Source organism: Bubalus bubalis, chromosome 18, assembly GCF_019923935.1.
Source record: "Bubalus bubalis isolate 160015118507 breed Murrah chromosome 18, NDDB_SH_1, whole genome shotgun sequence".
Classification (NCBI taxonomy): Eukaryota; Metazoa; Chordata; class Mammalia; order Artiodactyla; family Bovidae; genus Bubalus; species Bubalus bubalis.
The window spans coordinates 42,956,716-42,979,304 of NC_059174.1; the positions used below are offsets into that span (position 1 = coordinate 42,956,716).

The window sequence follows — 22,589 nt, forward strand, 5'->3', positions numbered from 1 at the left end:
AGTTTCTCCTTTCTTAGCCCCTCTGTCTTAAAAAATTTCTAATTCCTAAGAATACACTCGAGGAGTGTTTCTTCTAGCTTTGAAGGGAACCCTCCTATGTTGAGTAACCTGCAACCGAGAACAGAGTGCTCCTAGAAGTGTAATCCAGCCTCCTAGATACCTTTAGGAGGCACCGGAAGGGGTTCCAAGCATCCCTGGGGTTCTCTTCAATCTTATTGCTTGACAGGGTTTTGAGTATCTTCTGCTCCCCCATCGAATCACGGTCAGGTGTTTCTCTGGCCCCCTTGATACCCTGTGCAAGGTGCCCAACCCAGCACTGCTGGAGAAGGACTTTTGAGCCAGTATAGACTGGTTGTCAGGGCTTGGCTTAGGAAGGAATCCCTTGCCTGGAAAATCCCAAGGACAGAGGAACCTGGCAGGCTACAGTCCATGGGTCACAGACACAATTATGCATGCACACACATGCACACACATACTTTGTTTATAGAGCTTATGTCCTGTGATAAGTCTCTCTATGCTGGGGTGTATTCCTTGAGACTGAGCATCTAGGATGTTCGTAATTTGGGCCTTTGGCGGTGGCCAGACCAATAGGCTGTCCATAACAATATGGAGGTTGCCAAGGCCTGGAGTAAGGGAAGGGTGGGTTCTGATAGATGCAAAGAGAAACGCTTGCAGAAACTGGAGTTGGGCGATCAGAAGATGGCATGGGGTTCAGGGCTCGAGGGCCAAGTGGGGAAATCCTCATAGTAAATTTCTGGGCATTTAGTAATGTGGGAGACTAGACAGAAGAAAAATCCAAAATCCTTTGCCCTGTCTCGCAGCTAAGATAGAAGTGGGTACCATCTGGGTTCTGTCTGACACGGGCACCACTGCGGTTGATGGTGGTAGGGTCGCAGCGTAGGAATGTTATCCAGGAAACGCTTTCCTGAAAGGGTGCGGAGATCTGAGATGAGAAAGAAACCTAGTTGTGTGAGGGAAGTGGAAGAAAAAGGCACAGTGAGGGGTTCCATGTGGGACAGAGAGAGCGAGCGAGAGAACGAGTGTGAGAGAGGGAGAGAGACACAAAAGACGCCTTGGGTTCCCAGGACTGAAGCTCACCGGGGCTGAGAAGGGAACCATGGGTGTGTGACTCGGGCAGATGCAGCCAAGGGGAGCGTGGGGCGAGAGGAGCCAGGTCCGAGGATCCAGCACGTAAGGGCGGGCACAGCGTCTGAGTCCACAGACAGTAGTGGTGCCCGCCAGGAGCTGCCAGGGCGTGTGGGGCCGGGTGGGGGCTCCAGCAGCTGAGGCAGTAACTGTGCTGGAGCCGGGTAGAGCGTCAGTGGCAGCCCTGTCCATGAGACGGGAGAATGTGGGGTCCAGGAGGAGTTTCTAGTTCAGATGGAAGACACCTGAGGAGTCTTCACTGCTGATGGGAAAGCCTTGGACAGACAGAAAGGCTGCCCAGAGTGACCTGAACTCCAGTCTAGCGTATCTGGGAGGGGATCAAGTCTTTCCGGATGGAGGTGACCCCCCCCCCCACCCACTAAGCCCAGCTGCCTGAGGAGTCAAGGAGGTGACAGTCACCCAGCTGGAGGGGGACAGGCGGGTCTGTCCTGCACAGTTCCCCGGGAGCCTGGAAGCTGTGGGGGGCTGGCCTGAGGCTCACCCCCGCTCTTCCCTTTTCTCCCCACCTCTCTCCTTCTCTCCCTTTCCTCTCTCTGACCTGAAGTCACAAATTATCTTCTAGCTTAGTTTTGCTTCTCACATTAACGTCTAGACAGCACTGTCCAAGGGAAATATAATGGGACTTACAGTTTTCCAGCGGTCATATTTTTTAAAAAGTAAAACAAACAAAAACCCAAACAAGGACTTCCCTGGTGGTCCAGTGGTTGAGAAGCAGCCTCCCAATGCAGGGGACACAGATTCGATCCCTGGTCTGGGAAGATTCCACATGCCTCAGAGCAATTAAGCCCATGCTCTGCAACGGGGAGAGACCACCACAAAGAGAAGCCTGCACACCGAACCAAGACCCAGCACAGCTGAAAATAAAAATAAGTAAAAATTAAAAAAAAAAAAAATCCCAGGTGAAGTCAATTTTAGTAATATTTTATTTAACCCAATATATACAAAATATTATCTTGACATAAAACCAATAGAAAAATTAGATAATTTTACATTTTTTTTCATAGTAAGACTTCAAAATCCTATGTATATTTTATGGTTGTATAATAGAATATCTCAATTCAGGTACTAGATTTTCATCAGAAATACTTGGCCTGTATCTAGAGTTCATAAAATTTACATTTGAAAAGGCAGGTTCACATACCCACGGGCTCCAACACAGAGAGAGCATCAGTTTTCCTGTGATGGTCTGAGACCCTGCTGGTCTGCAAGCCCGTGGCTCTGGGCTCCGTCCTGGAGCTTTTCTTCTGAGCACCCAGCACGCTCTGTAATGACATCTGCCTTTGTCACTGCTGCTGTTCTCAACGATCAGTGCACATGGGTAAGTACCCACAGCACATTTGCTGAATAAATATATTTACATCAACATTTAAAAAATCCAGAATCTCCCTCTCTCCTTAGATGATGCCCTGGTCTACAAAGACGTAAGCTGTTGGAAAAGAGTGGGTCTTCCCCATTATTCTCAGTGGTTGAGGGCAGAGACTTTTGATCCCATCGCCCCTGTGCACAGGAACAGCTGGGAAACAGGACAGCGCCCCCGTCCTGACCCGCTGGCACACCCAACTCCAGCCACACCCACACTTGCACCCAGCCCCGTCTCCACTCAGTCCTGACTTCCCCAGGGCTGCTTGAAAATAGTGCCAAAGGTGGCAGGGCTCACTTGGGTCCCTGGGTCATGTTTTCTGTTTGCCATGGGTTACTTTCAGCCTGATCAGGACCTTTCTAGCACCCCATAAAGACTCACCAGGACCAAGAGAGAACGGGACCAGTTCCTGCTGAGTCAGGCCTCACTGGCCACCCCAAGCTCCAACCCCAGCCCGTCTGCCCCTCTCCAGCTCCTGAGACCCTGTCCGTCCTGCAAGGCCGGGGTGTTCCAGCTCAAACCTGGGCTCTCTGCCTCTCAGCTGCATTCTTTCACTACCTTGCCTGCTTTGCACCCTCCTTTGCATCCCAGACTCCGAGCTCACCTACCTGTTTGCTATGGCACCCAGTGGGAGGCTGGCAGAGCCCGAGCGCCGCCCCTGCAGGACACTGATGAGATCCAGAGGTCACTGAACTTGCGAAGTATATTTGTAACATGTGATAAAGTAGAAACATAAAAATATTCACTTAGGGAATAAAACGTTCTCCCTGAGGGCAGGAAGAAGACAGGGATACAAACGTGGTCCTCTAGGCGACAGGACAACAGTGTTGTCCCACAGACAATCCACCTCAGCATTGATCTGGAGGCTCTTGGGGCTGCTGCTGCCTGTCGGCCTATCTACAGATTATTGCATGGCTGGCACAAATCCCCTTGAAATAACAGCAAAGTTATGCGCTTGGTCATCTCCTAGGAGATGATACATAGTTTTATATTCTGGTGAGTCTTTCTATCACCTATAAGATGAAAATAAATTAGAACTCTTTTACACTGTTGAACAAATTTAATAAAATGTAAAAGAACTTCACTACAACTGACTCATATTCATTCTTTCTTTGTGGTTGAGTAATGTTCCATTGTCTATATGTACCACATCTTTATCCATTCATCTGTCGATGGACAGCTAGGTTGCTTCCATGACCTGGCTAAACAGTGCTGCTATGAATGCTGGGGTACATGAGAGGATAGAGCCTGTTATACAGAGTGAAGTCAGAAAAAGAAAAACAAATATTGTATGTTAATGCATATATATGGAATCTAGAAAAATTGCATTGATGAGCTTATTTGCAGGGAAGGAATGGAGACGTGGACACAGAGAATGGGCTTGTGGACACAGTCGGGGAAGAAGAGGGTAGAATGAATTGAGAGAGTAGCTCTGATATACATACACTACCACGTGTAAGACAGCTAGCTAGTGGGAAGCTGCTGTGTAGCAGGGGCTCAGCCTCGTGCTCTGCGACGATCTAGAGGGGTGTGATGGGAGGGGGCGGGAGGCTCGAGAGAGAGGGGATATATATACACACATATGTATGTATATATATATAATTATGGCTGTTTCTTGTACAGCAGAAACCAACACAACACTGTAAAGCAATTATCCTCCAATTAAAAAACATTTTTTCAAGTGTAAAAGAACCATGATTTTCTATTTCAACTTCCCACTGAGCAACCAAAGAGCACAGATGCAATTTATACAGGACCAGGGGCCAACTGCGGGGGCGGGGCTGTCTGTCTCCCCACCTGAAACCACACAGGCCTTGGCTGTGAGGGGTTCAGTAAAAGGATGTGACAGGACTCTACCCTCATACACTGTTTAGGATCTTCTGCAGCCTTTGGCCAGTGTGCCAGGGACCAGCCGCCCCAGACGGCTGGCACCACCGCCAGGACGTCCTGGGAACAGTCCGAGAGGCCGGGGTGATCTACCTGAGGAGGCGGCACAGGGCATGGTAGGAGCACGGCCCCGCACCCTTCTCGGGGGTGACAGTGGGCAGGGACCCCCCTGCCCCCATCGTGCCCAAAGTCAAGGCTCTCAAACGAGGAGGGAGGCGACATGTTCCCAGGAAAATGACCTTCCCAGGAGGACAGAGAAGGACTGGCGGGGAGAGGGCAGCACAGAGTTTGTACAACTTCACGGGGCCTGCAGACCAGCCCCTGTTTTTTGTCAAATAATAAAATACCACCAAGCGTGAACGCACAGGTCTCATCGCTCCTGCTTCCATCCAAGGCTCAGCCAATTAAACTGACTCATCGAGGGCAAGCTGAGTGCTGGGCCTGCCTGCCCTTCCCCTGGAGACCAGCCAGCTTTGCCAGGTCACCTGTGAGCCTGAGCAGCGGGTCTCAGTGGAGCAGTGGAGTCCAGCTCAGTGGCAATACAGTCAGAGGGTGTGTACTGGCTAAATAGAGCTCAGCAGCACATTTTTAAAATAGAGAAAAATGTAAAAACCTGGGTTAAATTTCTGAGACCATTTATTTCTCCTCGACCCTGAGGAGAAGAGACCTGCGGGGCTGGGTGGGATCTGCCCTCCCTCCACCCCTCCCTGTCCTGGGTAAGGTGGAGCCCTCCCCCAGGGGCCCTGGCCTGGGGGCTCCCGCAGGCCCTGGAGGGTGCTAGGCAGTGGCTTCATGTCACAGCATCCAGCACGTCTTGCTGAGAGATAACATCCAGGCAACGGTCCTTGGAAGCTCTGGTGTTCTCCCAGGGGCCTGTCCTCTCCAGCGTGGCCTGGAGAAGTTCTCGGATCCTCCGGTTTTCCTTGGACGTGGACTCCCACACAACCTCCAGCTCGCCTTCCACTTCTCTGAGAGAAATAAGTAATACAAAGAAAATGTTTAAAATAACAAAATTTAATAAATACTTACAGAGCCCATAAGAATCGTAAAGTCACAAGAACCCAAATGGAAGAATGATTAATGTCAGAGAACAGAGCCCACGGTGTGTGGGTTCTGAAGCAGAGACTCCCAGTGTTGAAAGAAACCGGAAGTGCTCTGCAAACCAAACAAAAAACAAAGGCACAGGCTGAAAATGGCGTCCTAGCTCTCTTCTGTTTTGCCTTCTCCTTTACTTTGGCACCAGTGCACACACCCTCTGTTCTCTGTGGCATTAATGTACAACAATACCATGTAACAGCTACCGTGGCTGACCCACAGCACAGTGTCCCGGCTGTGGGCGCCCACACAGCACGGGCCTTGCAGGCCTCTTCTATGTCCCCTCTGCCTGTCCCCACTGTGACCCGGCCAACACTCAGGTGCCTGCCAAACCTCCATCCACAGAGCCACTGATGGGCCCAGACAGAGAGTGGGGCAGGAGGCAAGGAGGGGACTATGGGGAGTGGGGATCACAGCCCAGGACACAGTGAAGACCGGCCCAGATTACGTGCCAGGAGGGCAAGTGTCCAGAGGGATCCAAGGCCGCTGAAGAAGGAAAATCCTGAGCCAGGGCTCTGTGAGGGGCCCCGCGTGGGGAGCTGAGGAATCAGGGCAGACAGGGCACGCATGTCCTCAGAGGGCTCACCAAGGGGGCAGACCAGAACAGTAGCCACTACCTCACAGGAGCCCCATGGGGAGGGAAAAGCAAGCCTCGGCCTTAGAGGAGGAGCAAGCCTTGGGCAGGACAGCACGGCTGAGGAGGCGGCTCCTTCACGGACACTGCCAGTTGGTTATGCAAAATGCTAGAAACTGGGTTACCGGGTGGACTTAGAACTGTTGTCTAGAGAGGAGGACACCAACTTCTGGTGCCGGGGGCATGGGTTCGACTCCTGGTTGGGGAACTAAGATCTCACATGCACAGCCAAACAACAAACAAAAAAATAAAAATAAAAAGAAGAGGGGACCAACATTCAGGGAGGCCAGTGACACGCCCACTCATTCAATGTCATTTTCCTTGTGAACTGTTGCTTCCTTCCAAAGCCCATGATGCTGAGTGCTGGGTACTGTTTAATTAAACTATGTATAAAAATCCCCAGGCTTCTGGTTTTGGACAAAACACCCAAATGTTTGCAACATCATGATAATTTACAGCTAAACTCAAAACAAAGTGAGAAGGAAATTTCTAAGGGCAGAAAAAAAAATATGAAGACTAAACAGAAGCAGAGGCAGGCAAATAAAATGCTGGCATTGCTCTGAGGACAAAAGCCCACGCTCTGCAGAAACCCAGGCTTCCAGAGAGAGGAGACTAGTCTTGGGCCCATGCAAACTGGGTGCAACAGAAAATCCCAGGGCTGACTCACATCCACGTCCCTCTCCTCTTCTTCCTAGTGACACGCAACTGTGTATCCCAGAATCACGCAGGTAAGTGGAGATGGGTGAAGAACCCTCAAATGAAGGATGCTTGGGTGGGAAAATCGGCCAGTCTTCAAAAGAAAGCTGCTCTGAGAGGCTCCTTGGGGGCTGTAGTCACTAATTTGTTCTCAAATGAACATGGGGTTTGAATCTACATTGTTCCCCACTGTAAAGCATCCCCAGGCCCTGACTGGAGTGAACCAAAAGTAAAAAGGCATTTTTGAGGCAATCAGGGAAAAAACTCAATGGAAGAGTTAAAAGTACATTAGACACAACCAGAGGCAGAATTAATGAAGTGGAATATTGAGCAAACAGAAAAATATATGTTAAGAAGTTAAACATTAATTATAGATGTAATAATGGCATTGAGAATTTTTTTTTTTTTTGCTGAGCCGCATGGCTTGCAGGATCTTAGTTCCGCAACTAGGGACTGAAGCCACAGTGAATGCACGAAGTCCTAACCATTGGACCACCAGGGAATTCCCTGTGAATATTTTTAAAATCTTTTTGTATTAAAAAAAAAAAGCACTACAGTAGATTTTTTTTTTTAAGTTAATAATAAAATTAAAGTGACTACAGGTTTGAAAGTACTCTCTGGCACCAAGAGAAGCAAATGCAAACCTTTTCTGGAGAAAAACGTCCTCAATCCAGATCCCCAGGACTCCACAGAGTAAATTCAACCATTCATGGGTTCATAGTAAAAAAATTACAGTACACAGAACGAAATAAGCCGCAAGGGGCAAGAGTCAACAGGACCCCCAAATTCCAGATAAAGAAGCTGGCACAAAATATAAAATAACTATGAATAAAATGTTAAAGGAAATAAAAGATGTACTAAAGATAAGCAAAGATCAAGAATTTATTTTAAAAATCACTAGGGAGATTTTCAAAGGAACCAAATAGGACTTCTGAAATCGAAACATACAGTTGTTGAAATAAAAAAATCTCAATGTCTGGGTTAAACACATACTGAACAAAACTGAAGAAAAAACTAGTAAATAGAAATATTGAGGAGAATTACGCAGAGTGTAGACCCAAAAAAAACCCCCAGGAGATAGAAAATGTAAGAGATAAGACACATGGAAGATTCAGTAAGGAGGTATAACATACATTTAATCTGAGTTCCAGAAGGAAATCTAGAAACAATAGGGGAAAAGACTTATTTCAAGAGATAATGACTGAAAAATTTCAAGAAATAATGAAAGGCAAAAAATCACAGATATAGAGAATAACTTACCAAGTAGTTGAGTAAAACATACTCATAGTTAAACAGAACGGAGGGGACTTCACTGGTGGTCCATTGGCTAAGACTCTGTGTTCCTAAGGCAGGGGACCCAAGTTTGATCCCTGGTCAGGGAGCTAGACCCTGCAGGCCACAACGAAGACCGAAGGCCCTGCATGCTACAACTAGGACTCGGTGCGGCCGTACAAATAAATAAATATTCTAAAAACTCAACACAGTGGAGCTGCAGACTGTAAGAGTCAAGAGGAAATCTTTAAAGAGGCAAGAGATATGATGGATCATCTAGTTTTAAAAATGACAAAAAAGACTTCTCAGCAGTAATAATGAAACAGAGGAGACAGTGAAATGTGGTAAGAGAAAAAGACTGTTGAGGTAGAATCCAGCTTCCAGCAAACATCAGCTCATAAGGATGTGGCCAAAATGCAGACACTGTCAGATAAACAAAAACTAAGAAAGCTTACTGTCACTAAAGAAACGTCTAAAGTACGTACTTTAGGAAGGAGAAAAATACTGAGAAACAGGGTCTCAGATGCAAAAAAAAAAAAGCAAAGAAACTGATACACTGTGGCTGAATCAAAATAAACAACTCTATTAAAACTAGTAATATGCAGTTTCTGGGGGTAAAATGATGATGTAAAATAGATCTTTTCTTTTCACCTTCATTTATCTGTACTTACATGTAATGACAATAGACAAAAACAGCATATACGCTGAGTGGGGAAATAATTAGATTCGAGCGTTCGATCTTGCATTTGGTGGTAGAAATGTAGAGGCGCTGATCTAATTTTATATTTTTTTTAATGTTAAGTAACCATAGTGAAATTTCAAAGGAAACCACTAAAAGAATAAACCACCGGTCTGGCAAGAAACTTGGTATCATTTCAACTTTTACAAAATGACCGTTCACGGTGGTAAGAACTTCTGTAACTATAGAGGACCTGTTAGGTAACAGTTTACTCTGTCTGGCATTAAAAAGCATCTGGCTGACAGAAAATAAACAGCTGTCTGCGTTCTGCTTGGTATCTATCTAATACACAGATTCTATCATAACTTGAAGAAAATCACATCTGAATGTCAGGCTTTCTCTCCATGCACCAGTTTATGTTCCAGTCTGTCAAAGACAACACAGCCATTCTGAACAGGCCAACTTAAACGGGGACCCAGACTACTTGAGGGGACCGCCATGCTCACCTTCACAACATGTGTGCTATTTCCCAGGGATGGTTTTCAATACACTGGCAATACCCGCTCCATCACATGGGGAGCCACAGCAAACATGATATACCAATAATCTTCTGACTGTGATCTTACAAAAAGGGAAGAATCTGAAACTTTATGCTTCTCAGAAATGAGAATGTAATAGCAGAAATAAAATATTTAATCAAAAAAATTTAAAGTCTCCCAAGAAGATGGAATAAAATAAAAATATTAAAGAGATGGAAAAGAGGGGGAGAGGGGGAGGACAATGAGAGGCCTGGATTGATTTAGAAGTCCAGTATTCAAATAGCAAGAATTGTTAAGGGAGGGATAAAAGAAAATGAAGACCTGGGATCTAATGTACAGCATGGAGACGACAGTTAACAGTTGTGTATATCTGAAAGTTGCTAAGAGAGTAGATCTTAAGTGTTCTCAACGCCACCACAAAAAATGGTAATTATGTGAAGCGAAGGCTATGTTAACCTTATGATAATCATTTTACAATATATATGTAAATCAAACCATCACACTGTATACCTTAAACTTATACAAGGTTATATGTCGATTACTAGGGGAAATCTTTTAAAAGAAAAAAAAAAAGAGAGAGAATGGAGGAGCAAATAAAAAACAAGGTCAGGATTTCCCTAGTGGTCCAGTGGTTAAGATTCCACCTGTCAGTGAAGGAGACACACAGGTTTGATCCCTGGTCTGGAAAGACTCTACCTGCTGCAAGGCAGCTAGGCCTGTGTGCCACACTACGAGCCCTAAAGCCTGCGCTCCATAACAAGGGCGAGAAGCCCATGCAGCGCAACCAAGACCCGGTGCGGCCACAGATAAAAAAGTATTTTAAAACATCAAGACCAACATTAAAATCAGATAAAACTAAAATGTAAAAACAAAAATTAAAAAAAATAATTAAAAAAAAAAAAAAAAAAAAAGGCAATGAAATGAACAAAAAACAGGTCCAGAGCACGTTACTGGAAAAATCTTACCAAACATTCAAAAACCACAAACATCACCCAGGGGCTGGGGCGGCCAGACCTTTTCTGCTGCAGTGCCTTGTCCAGGACGTCCTGCTTGTCCAGGAGCATCCGATGGAGGTGCCTCATCTCCTGCTGGTACTGAGCTGACTTGCTAGCAAAGTCCTCCTGCTGCTCTGTCAGATGGTGATTCATGTCATCCAGCTTCAGTGCCATCTGCTTCTTGTACCCCTGGGGACGAGGATGGACTCAGTGAGGGGGTGCTGCCTGGGGCCCAGGGGCTGGCTTTGTGGATGTGCTCCTTCCCAACTCCTAGGCCTATCAGAGCGCCTGAACTGAGTAACCCCTGGACAGGTCTCATCTGGGAGGGCAAGGTGGATCACAAAAGTCATCACAAAGTAATAAAGGAATTTCAAGTATATTAAAAAGAATTTCTGACTTGTACCATGCCTAGTTTTTTACATGCTACAAATAAAAATTAAAACAGAAAGACCTGGCAAGGACTGTCACACTCTATTGGTAAACAGATGACTGAGATAAAAGCCTGATTCACTTATTTTCCTTCTTACATATTTATTGTTTAGTATTTAAGGTTAATAATAGATTTTCCACTGAGCATTTCCAAAACTGCTGTCACATAGATTTTAACTTTGTAGTTCAACTACAAAGATTTAATTTTGTAGTTACATTCACAAAAGATTCAGTTCTCATTAAAAATTACGACATCCAAGAACCTACTATAGTATGACTCAGGAAACTCAAAGAGGGGCTCTGTGACAATCTAGAAGGGTGGGGTGGGGAGGGAGCTGAGAGGGAGGTTCAAGAGGGAGGGGACATATGTACACCTGCGGCTGATTCATGTTGAAATCTGGCAGAAAACAACAAAATTCTGTAAAGCAATTATCCTTCAATTAAAAAATAACTTAAAAAAAAAAGAACCTACTGTATATAACACAGGGAACTCTATTTAATACTCAGTAATGACCGATATGGGAAAAGAATCTAAAAAAGAGGGGGTATATGTGTGTATATATATAACTGACTCACTTTGGTACATACCTGAAACTAACACAACACTGTAAACCAACTACACTCCAATAACAAAATAAAAAAAAAAGAAATTATGACATTCAATTTATACATCTTCTCTGACCCAAGAGTCATTCGTTTACTGCAGTTTTTATATGTCCAGGTGAAAGAATATTTTTCACTCTCATTTTATTTATTAATTTCTGGTATTCATTTTTTTGGTTAACAGATATCTATCTTATTTCTACTTTGGAAGTTTACTGAAACTGTATTTTTTGGTAGCCAATCTATAATAAATTTTTGTGACTTTTCTGTATATATCTATCTCTATGTAGACATATATATATACGGGCTTCCCAGGTGGTTCCAATGGTAAAGAACCCACCTGCCAATGCAGGAGACATAAGAGAAGTGGGTTTGATCCCTGGGTCAGGAAGATCCCTTGGAGGATGGCATGGCAACCCACTAAAGTATTCTTGCCTGTAGAATCCCATGGACAGAAGAGCCTGGCAGACTACAGTTCATAGGGTCGCAGAGTCAGACACAACTGAAGTGACTTAGCATGCGTGCACATAGGTATATACACATAAATATACCTTACAGATTATGCTGTAAAATTCTATATGTTTACTCTTGTATAATATAGTGATCTGTCCTGGACTAAGAGAAGTGGATTAAAGCTCCACTAAGCTTCCATTTCTCTTTATTATCTCCTGTAGTTTATAAGTTTTGGTGTTATTTAGTACAGAAACATTCATAACTACTATATATATTTAAAAAAAATTTTTTTGATGGGGACCATTTTTAAAGTCTTTTATTGAATTTGTTACAATATAGCTTCTGTTTGGTTTTTTAGCCCTAAAGCACATAAGATCTTAGCTTTCCAACCAGGAATTGAACCCGAACCCCCTTCATTGGAAGGGGAAGTCTTTTCTACTGGACAGCAGGGAAGTCCCAATAACTACTATTATTAATTGTAATCTTTAGCATTATTAAGACCTCCCCCCGCCCTTTTTTTTTTCCTTTGTTTGGTTTCATTTAGTGCTTTGGCTCAAATTTTCTCTTAGCAGATGTAAAGATCACAGCTTGGCTTTCTTCTTGTTTGCATAAATCTGTATTATCTTCACTCATCCTTTTAATCTTTCTGAAGTACTGTTCCTTCTGGTCTCTTGGTTCTAGCATGTAAATAGTGTTTTGCTTACTTTCTTTTAATAGGTAAATTAAGCTCATTTACATTTTCTTATACGGCAGATTTATTTGGTCTTAATTTTATGTTTTATTGTTTTATGTACACACATTTTTTAGGACTTTAATGTAGTCTATTTTCTCTGCTCTTTTCTGCTGTTGTATTTTGCTATTTAGGTATGAGCCTCTTTAGATTCTTGTAGTTACTTTCATTTTTGTGTCTTTATATTACACGTCCTTAGTCCTCTTACTTATTCAAAGTAACATAATGTTGGCTCTGAACAATTTTTTCTTCACTCTTCCCCTATTTAAATATGCTAAGTTCTTCCTACTTGATTTTTATCTTTATTTTTGTAAAGACATTTTTTCCTACTTTTATTTTTTTCATTGTTCTCCTCATTCTATTTATTTTTTAAACTTTTTATTTTGTATTGGGGTATAGCCTGTTAACAATGCTGTGATAATTTCAGGTGAATAGCAGAAGGGCCTCAGCCATACATATACATGTATCCATTCTCCCCCAAATTTCGCTCCCACCCAGGCTGTCACATAACATTGAGCAGAGTTCCCTGTGTTACACAGTAGGTGTTTTTGGTTACCCAATTTAAATACAGCAGTGTGTACAGGCAACCGTAAGTTTGTTCTCTAAGTCTGTGAGTCTCTTTCTGTTTTGTAAGTAAGGACATTTGCATAATTTCTTTTTAGATGCCACATATGAGGGATGTCATAGGGTATTTATCCTGCTCTGTCTGACTTGCTTCACTCAGTATGACAATCTCTAGGTCCATTCATACTATTATTTATTTTTGGCTGTGCTGGGTCTTCACTGCTGCATGTGGGCTTTCTCCAGTCGTGGCAAGCGGGTGCGACTCTCTAGTTACGGTGCTCAGGCCTCTCATTGTGGTGGCTTCTCTGGTTGTGGCACGAGGGCTCCAGAGCGTGGGCTCAGTACTTGCAGCCTGGCTTAGCTGCCCTGTAGCATGTGGAATCTTCTGGGACCAGGGATGAAACTCGTGTCCCCTGCATTGGCAGGCAGATTCTTAACCACTGGACCACCAGGGAAGTCCTTGATTTTTCATCTTTAAACCATATCCTTTGACCTCTTAGTTATTACAGATAAAGCAATCAGCAAGTTCATTCTATTTTCTATCTTTCTTCCCCATTCACCTATCACTTTTTCCTTGCTTGTATTATTTCTACATTGTCAGGTTGTATTATGTCTATGTTTTACTGCATCAGCCTTATGCCTGCTTTCTAAAAGTCTTAGTTCACAGCTGAATATATTCTTTGCTCATGAGCAGTACTTTTCTGAAATTTGCCCAATTATTTCTTGGCTGAACTCAAGTTGATTGACCCTTAGGAAAGGTTTATGGGAAAAAAAAAAAAAGGTTCCCAGAATTCTTACATGGTCAAAACTATCTGTGAGCAGCCTGGTTGAGTGTAACATCCTTGAGTATGCATAGACAGAATTCCACTGCTCTCTGGCATACAGCGTTGCTGTTGAGAAGTATGAAGTCAACATGACTTTCTTTTTTTATGTCTTGATCTCTTGCCTGGGTGTCCAAGGTATTTTTTCTCCTTCTTCTTCTTCTTTTTTTTTTTTTTTGGTCACATCAAGCAGCTTTGGATCTTACTTTCCCAAGCAGGGATTGAACCTGAGCCCCTTGAAGTGGAAATGCAGAGTCCTAACCACTGGGCAACCAGGGAATTTCCCAAGGTAATTTTTCTTTATCTTGAAGTCACAGGTCTTGGTGTCAATTTTCTAGGTCCATCCTGGGTCAGTTTTCCTTTCAAGACATAGATTCAACTCTTTATTTATGTCAGGAAAAGTTTACATAAATTGCAGCAATGTCTTTTTCAATCCATCTCCCAGAATTATGGAAATAAAAAAATAAACAAATGGGACCTACTATAACTCAAAAGCTTTTGCACAGCAAAGGAAACAATAAAATGAAAAGCCAACCCACAAATTGGGAGAAAATATCCACAAATAATGTGACCACCAAGGGATTAGTCTCCAAAATCTACAAACAGCTCATGATGCTTAACAGCATCAAAATAGACAACCCAGCCAACAAATGGCCAGAAGACCTAAATAGACATTTCTCCAAAGAAGGCATACAGATGGCCAAGAAGCACATGAAAAGATGTTCAACACTGCTAATCATTAGAGAAAATGCAAGTCAAAACTAAAATGAAATATCACCTCACACCAACCAGAATGGCTATCATCAAAAAATCCACAAACAACAAATGCTGGAGAGGGTGTGGAGAGAATGGAACCCTCCTGCACTGCTGGTGGGAATGTAAACTGGTATAGCCACTGTGGAGAATAGCATGGAGGTTCCTTAAAAAACTAAAAATAGAGCTACCATGTGACCCTGCAATCCCACTCCTGGGCCCATATCTGGAGAAAAACATGATCCAGAAGGCTATATGCGCCCCAGTGTTCACTGCAGCACTGTTTACAACAGCCAAGATACGGAAGCAACCTAAATGTCCATCGACAGAGGAGTGGATAAGGAAGACATGGTGCATACATACACCAGAATATTACTCAGAATGAAATAATGTCATTTGCAGCAACATGGGTGGACCTAGAGAGTATCATATGGAATGAGGTAAGTCAGACAGAGAAGGAGAAATATCATATGACATGCCTTATATGTGGAATCTAAAAAAGAAATGATACAAATTAACTTACAAAACAGAAAGAGACTCACAGACTTAGAGACTAATCCACAAATCCACGGTTGCCTGGACACACCGCTAGACTTGAAATGGATAACCAATAACGACATACTGCATAGCAAGCACATGGAACTCTGCTCAGTGTTATGTGGCAGCCAGGGTGGGAGGGGAGTTTGGGGGAGAATGGATACACGTATATGTGTGGCTGAGTCCCTTCACCATTCACCTGAAACTACCACAACATTATTAATTGGCTGTACCCCAAAACAAAATAAAAAGTAAAAAAAAAGAAAACCAGATCAAGAAAATGCTAGAGGAGAGCTGAAGATGCAGAGGATTTACTGGTTCTGAAACATCAGTACTCAGGGGCATGGTGGACCAATGTGGGATGGTGGAGAGGTCAGGGGCAAAGGTGGGGCTTGTATTAAGGATGTAGAGATACTTGAGGGATGATGGTGCTATTGAAAACAGATGGCCAGAGCACATTATTGTTACAGCAATGGTGGGAAATAAATTGAGCTGGTGGATTAGGTTATGATGAGAAATGGTACAGAACCCATTTTTAGTCAGATTACTTTGTGAGTCTAGATGATGGTAAACTCCCAAACTACAGCCATTATGCTGTTAGCACCGGAGTTGCTGAAAAATGTGCACAAATGGATTTTAGAAGTCCAAATGTTCATCCCATGAGATCCTAAAATCCAATTCCTTTACAAAGGAAACCATTGAGCAGATTTTAAAATAAAGTTAGTTGTATAAGGGGATATTCATTGAAATGTTATACAGTAGTAAAAGTATAAAAATTTTTTAAAGTTTATGAATAAAAACTTTTAAGAATTACTGTTTCTGCCAGAGAAACCAAAACTGCTTTACTCTGTGGATGATTAGTGATACATGTATGCAAAATGGGTCATTTTCTTAAACATGGAAATCTGACCCCAGGTAGCCAGTTTCCATGTGAAACTGGCTCAATGTCTGCGTACCTTGATTTTCTCTTTCAACCTTCCCAAGCGAATACTGTCTTCTGTCATTCTGTTGAGAACTCCATGGTTTTCACTTTCTAAACATTTAGCCTATGGAGTAAAGTAAAAAGAAAAACAATAAAGTGTTCTTAGTTTAATAGAAAACTTAAAATATTAAAACATTCTTCTGCTAAGACTATTATTACAAAGAGTATTACCATTCTGCCACTTCCCATCTCCAGATTCCTAACCCCTGTGTGAGAACTTGGACCAATAGCTGAGGGCGGGAAGAGCCAAGAATGGCATGCTGGGCACCCCTCCTGCACCCAATAACAAAGCCAAATCCCTCAAACAAGGGGGATGTAAACTTTCAGCGCCTTTTCTATTCTCAGGAAATATACCATTCCTTCCATCACATCCAAGGAGTAAGTGCCAAGATGCAAATTATCAGGGAATGTTTACCAGGAAGGTTCCTATGTGCTGTTTCTCATAAATCCTCTGTTCCTTATTAGTTTCTGTCCTCAGACACCAGTGGAGCAGAAGCCGCTCCCAGGACTGAGGTCGTGATATGAGACAGGCTTCAATCTCCTTCAGTAAAGACAAAACTGCTTAGTCTCCATCCTCTTTCTTGAGATATGGATTTTCTCCTGACCTTGTGACGATTATTAATCCCTTGTGCCCTTGGTAACGGTTGCTGTACATTTGGTTTGCTGATCTTTATCATTGTCGAAAGAAATGTCTTGTACAACAGCCTATATGTACTCATAGATCATTAAAGCACCTTTGCTCCATCAGAGCTTGGGTCCCCGTGTCTTTCTCTCTCTCTCTCCCCCTCCCTCTGGCTCTCTCTTTCACTTTCTTATCATCGACTCTGGACCACAAGGTTCCGGTCCATTAAAGGACCCCAACAGCAAATAAACTTCTCACTTGACTATTTGAGTAATTAACAAAATTAAGGATAACAGATGAAGGCACAATGCCATTCTCCAAACCAAATGTGACAGGCAGGAGATCCAAGAGGGATGTCACCAAAGTGGAGTGACTTAGAGTAATACCCAGTTGGGACATAAACTTCTACGTATTATAAATTAACTGTTTCAAATGGGAAAAAAAAAAGAAAAAAAAAATTTAAGTAAAGGTGAGCATTCCTTCTAAGGTAATATAATAGTGTCAACTGATTTTCTAGAAAGTTAAACTAAGACCCAGGTAATAAAACTTGCCACAAAGTCACATGGAAAACCCATCCTAAAGGCAGGATTAGAAATGAAGATGCCAGTATCAATAAAGTAAGATATAAGGGGCTCTCACAAGGCCCAGGACAGGGTAACATAGGGGTGAGTACTCCTGGTGTAGCTGCCTCTTTGTGCCCCTTTAAACTGTCACTGGGATGAATTCTATTGAACACAGATAGAATTCTTTTCTTTTAAACCTGATTTTTAAAGTATTTATTTACTTGGCTGTGCCAGGTTCTCAGTTGTGGTGCATGTGAGGAAACTTACCAAAAACACAAGGTTGTCACGTTCCTGGGTTACGTTCTCTGCCAGGCCAACAAGAGTTGCCAGGTACTGGTGAGCAGACATTTCATTCTCCATGGCTTTTTCCACCTGCTTTTTGAGGACATCAATTTTCTTTTGAGATCTCCTAGAGTTCCCCCAAATGGTGGAATAAAAAAATGTATTAGCCTGCATGGCCAGGGCACAGTGAATATCTGTATTATAAAAACAGCAAGTATGTGAGCATTTAAGTGTATTCTTCATCAACCTTAATCTTCCATGAAGTTTCAAAGTGAGAATAGGTACCTGAATTTAATTTTAAAGGAAGCATTAACTATTGACTTCAAGACAACAGAAACTGCAAAATGTTTAATGCAAGTAACATGCTAATATTATATTAATTTTTTGGCTTGTGTTCTTTAAAAGGTATTTGTGAAAAAGAAATCCCTGGATTAGACTTTAGGGAAACACTTAGTAAAGAACTTCAAGAAATTTCAGATTCTTAAGGGTCATCGTTATAACGTTGGTCATATTTTATATTTTGATATTTAATAATCTCATTTACCCCTTTCCATTTCATTGCCAATAAGAGAAAAAGAAAAGATAAAGAATATGAAATAGAATATTCAATGGTCTTTTTTTAACTATTAAAAAAAAAAAAAACAGTTTAAGAGGAAAAAAACCCCACCTATTTATTTTCTGTGCCTTTTCGAGTTCAGCTTCCAGTGCCTTGTTTTTAGCCGTCAGATTTTTCTTCTCTAAGAGCAGGCTCTTTTTCTGTACTTGCAGGGCTGCCAGCTTTTCCATCAACTCTTCCATCTCAGCGTTTTCTTTCTCTCCTTCTTTCTGCAACTGGCTGATGGACAAAAATATCACCAGCTTGCATCCAATACAGTGAGGTTAAATGAGGTAGCCACTGCCAGGCAGCCTGGGGGGGTCCTTTGGAGGCCTCTGTGGGAACAGCCTCAGGCAGTCCCTGGGGGAGCTAGTGGGGAGTTCCTGCAGGGCAGCAGAGAGGGCCTGGCTGTAGACATACTCCTCTGATGGTAATGATCTCATCCCTTTTTCTGCTCACAATTTTTGTTCATGTCTCTGTGTATGCATATAAATATACTTAGAGGAAATCAATCCTGAATATTCACTGGAAGGACTGATGCTGAAGTTGAAGCGCCAATACTTTGGCCACCCTATGCGAACGAAGAGCCAACTCATTGGAAAAGACCCTGATGCTGGTAGAGACTGAAGGCAGGAAGAGAAGAGGATGACAGAGGATGAGATGGTTGGATGGCATCAATGGACATGAGTTTGAGCAAACTCCAGAAGCCTGGCAGGCTAACAGTCCATGGGGTTGCAGAGTCGGACACAACTGAGTGACTGAACAACAAAAACAAATACTCTACTCCTTTCAGGAAGAATTTAAGACAGCTCTTTTTTTTTTTTTTTTTTTAAACATAGTTATAATTGCCCCTCCCTCAAATCCTAAGGCTAAAACAAATTTTATTTCAGACTTAAATAATTATGTTTTTTTGATAAAACAAACGATAAAACAAGGAGGGCATACAAATAGTATATAATTCTGGCAAAATGATGCTTGAAAGAAGAGTTGTTCCTTCACTGGTTTTCTTGCTCAATTTTCCTGAAATAACTGAGAATGAACAGGTATGGCCACACACCCAGAGGCTGCCCGGCATGCTGAGAGATGGGGGCTCTCCAGGTACCACGGAGTCTCTTTGGGTACCACATGGGGCTTCCTTCCTGGCTGGCTGGCTAGTGAACAAGCCTCACACTGCATATGTTTGGGGTTGGCCTCACTTGCCACACAATTTCAATGACTTCAGCCTGAGTTGGCTCTCTAAACAGTAATTTTCTAAACAGTTTCCACTTTTCCACTGTTTCCTACTTGACTAGTTTTAGTTAATCAAAGAGTGGACACCCCACAGAATTGAGGTTTGAATTAAACTCACCCTTTATCTTTTTCTTTGCTGTTTTTTTTAATAAACTTTTTATTTTATATTGGAGTAAAGAAGATTAACAATGGGATAGATTCAGGAAGACAGCAAAGGGACACAGCCATACATATACATGTATCCATTCTCCCCCAAACTCCCGCCCTATCCAGGCTGCTACATAACACTGAGCAGAGTTTGAGTTCCCTGTGCTATAAAGTAGGTCCTTGTTTGCTATCCATTCTAAATTCAGAAGTGTGTACATGTTGATCCCAAACTTCCTAACTACCCCTTCCTTCCATCTTTCCCTCCTGGTTCTCTGCTGTTTTTTGTTTGGATTTTAGAATTTTATTTAAAAGTGTTTTCATCGCTCACTTGGTAGAAAAATCTAGTTCACAAAATCAATCAAAAAGTTCATAATGAAGAGCAACCAAAGACAACAGGAAATGCTGGGAAAGTGCTGCTGGGTGTGCACAGCTATCTCAGAGAACAATATGTCAAAATCTAAAATGTGCATTTACTCTATGGCCAAACACTGCCACCTCTACCTATATATTCAGGGAAACTGATTAATGTGCACAAGAAAGTTTACTGGGGCATTGCTTAATGGAACAAACTTAGAAACAAGTAAAATGTAGCATTTCATATGGAGAACATCTGTAAACTGAATGGGAAAAAACTCCAAAAGCAAAAACCCATCAACTTGGCATTGTTTACCCAGTGAAATTATTAATAAAGTTTAATGATTTTTCCCATAAAAGTACTGTGAATCTTTCTATTCCTATTTGTGAGGCTTTGTTAACAGTACCTCCCTTCCTCCTTTCCTTTTTTTTTGGGGGGGGGGAGGGATTCTTCTTCAAAATGTCACTGTCTATATATTTATTCCTACAAAGAAATATGATTAAATTTTTAGAAAATATTATTTATTTATTTGGCTGCACAGGAGTCTTAGCTGTGGCATGCAGATCTTTAGTTAAGGCATGTGGGATCTAGTTCCCTGACCAGGGATTGAACCTGGGCCCCCCGCACTGGGAGTGCAGTCTTAGTCACTGGGCCACCAGGGAAGTCCCCTATAATTAATTTTTTATAAATTGTTTCTACCAACTTTGCAAGAGTTCACTATTATTTAACTGAAGTATAGGTGATTTGTAACGTGTTAATTATTGCTCTACAGCAAAATAACTCAGACATACATATATATATACGTACACACACACACACATTCTTTTCCATATTCTTTCCGTTATGCTTTATCACAGGATATTGAATATCGTTCCCTGTGCTACGCAGTAGGACCTTATTTATCCATTCTGTAAACAGAAGTGTGCATCTGAAACCCCAAACTTAAAATCCACCCCTCTTCCACTCCCTTCCCCCTTGGCAACCACCAGTCTGCTTTCTACGTCTGTGATTCCATTTCAGTTTCATGATGGGTTCGTGTTATATTTTAGATTCCACATACAAGTGATATCATACGGTATTTATCTTTCTTTCTGACTTACTTCACTTATGCAGTTGCATCCATGCTGCTGCCAGTGGAGTTGTTTTGTTAATTTTTATGACTGAGCAGTAGTCCCCTGCATTAGGTTGGTACAAAAGTAACCGTGGCTTTGTATTGCTGAGCTTTGCCACTTGATATCGGAATACATTCTTAAATGTGGTTATGTTCTACATCACTTCCATGTGCATTTCTCGCTTTATGTTTTTTGCTAATGACTTATTACTTGCTGTTTATTTTATATTTATTATAGACCATAGAAGTGATGTTAGAAAAAAAGCAAATTCAAGCTATTTTTTTTTCTTTTTCTAAATTTATTTTTTTTTTGAGCTATTTTCTTATTTGCATTCAAAATGGGTCATAAAGCAAGAGAGACAACTCACAACATCAACAATGCATTTGGCCCAGGAACTGCTAATGAAATTACAATGCAGTAGTGGTTCAAGAGGTTTTGCAAAGGAGTCAATGGCCTTGAAGATGAGGCGTGTAGTGGCCGGCCATCGGAGGTTGACAACGAACAACTGAAGGCGTCATCAAAGCTGATCCTCTTACAACTGCACGAGAAGTTGCTGAAGAACTCAACATCGACCATTCTGCAGTTGTTCAGCACTTGAAGCATATTGGAAAGGTGAAAAAACTTGCTAAGTGGGTGTCTTGTGAGCTGACCGAAAATTTTAAAAAATGGTTTTGAAGTATCATCTTCTTTTACTCCACGCAACAACAATGAACTATTTCTCGACTGGACTGTGATGAAAAGTGGATTTTATAGGCAACCAGTGATGACCAGTTCAGTGGTTGGACTGAGAAGAAGCTCCAAAGCACTTCCCAAAGCAAACTTGCACCAAAAAAAGCTCACAGCCACTGTCTAGTGGTCTGCTACCTGTCTGATCCACTACAGCTTTCTAAATCCCAGTGAAACCATTGCATCTGAGAACTATGCTCAGCAAATCGATGCTGCTGCTAAGTCGCTTCAGTTGTGTCCGACTCTGTGCAACCCCAGAGATGGCAGCCCACCAGGCTCCCCCGTCCCTGGGTTCTCCAGGCAAGAACACTGGAGTGGGTTGCCATTTCCTCCTCCAATGCATGAAAGTGAAGAGTGAAAGTGAAGTTGCTCAGTCATGTCCGACTCTGTGCGACCCCATGGAGTGCAGCCTACCAGGCTCCTCCGTCCATGGGATTCTCCAGGCAAGAACACTGGAGTGGGTTGCCATTTCCTTCTCCAATATATGAAAGTGAAAAGTGAAAGTGAAGCCGCTCAGTCGTGTCTGACCCTTCGCGAGGCACTGAAAACTGAAATGCCTACACTGGTCAGAAGGGCCTAATTCTTCTCCACAACAATGTCTACCACACGTCACACAACCGACACCTCAAAAGCTGAACGAATCGGGCTACAAAGTTTTGATTCATCTGCCATATTCACCTGACCTCTCTTGCCGACCGATTACCACTTCTTCAAGCATCTTGACAACTTTTTGGAGGGAAAATGCTTCCACAACTAGCAGG

The 22,589-nt window shown here is 42.6% G+C and overlaps 1 protein-coding gene across 5 annotated transcripts in view; it reads right to left on the minus strand.

Annotated features, from left to right (window-relative positions):
* Window positions 1–5,032: 5,032 nt before the first annotated feature.
* Window positions 5,033–22,589, minus strand: part of CEP89 (centrosomal protein 89) — an 80,464-nt gene continuing 62,907 nt past the window's right edge. For all 5 annotated transcript variants that reach the window (XM_044932188.2, XM_044932187.2, XM_006061387.4 and 2 more), the window contains 5 exons: window positions 18,331–18,498; window positions 17,649–17,790; window positions 16,171–16,260; window positions 10,344–10,513; window positions 5,033–5,382 (listed from right to left, as the gene is read on the minus strand). In XM_044932188.2, coding sequence (XP_044788123.2) covers window positions 5,205–5,382; window positions 10,344–10,513; window positions 16,171–16,260; window positions 17,649–17,790; window positions 18,331–18,498 — 748 coding nt within the window. In that variant the 3' untranslated portion in view covers window positions 5,033–5,204. The remainder of the gene's footprint in view (window positions 5,383–10,343; window positions 10,514–16,170; window positions 16,261–17,648; window positions 17,791–18,330; window positions 18,499–22,589) is intronic.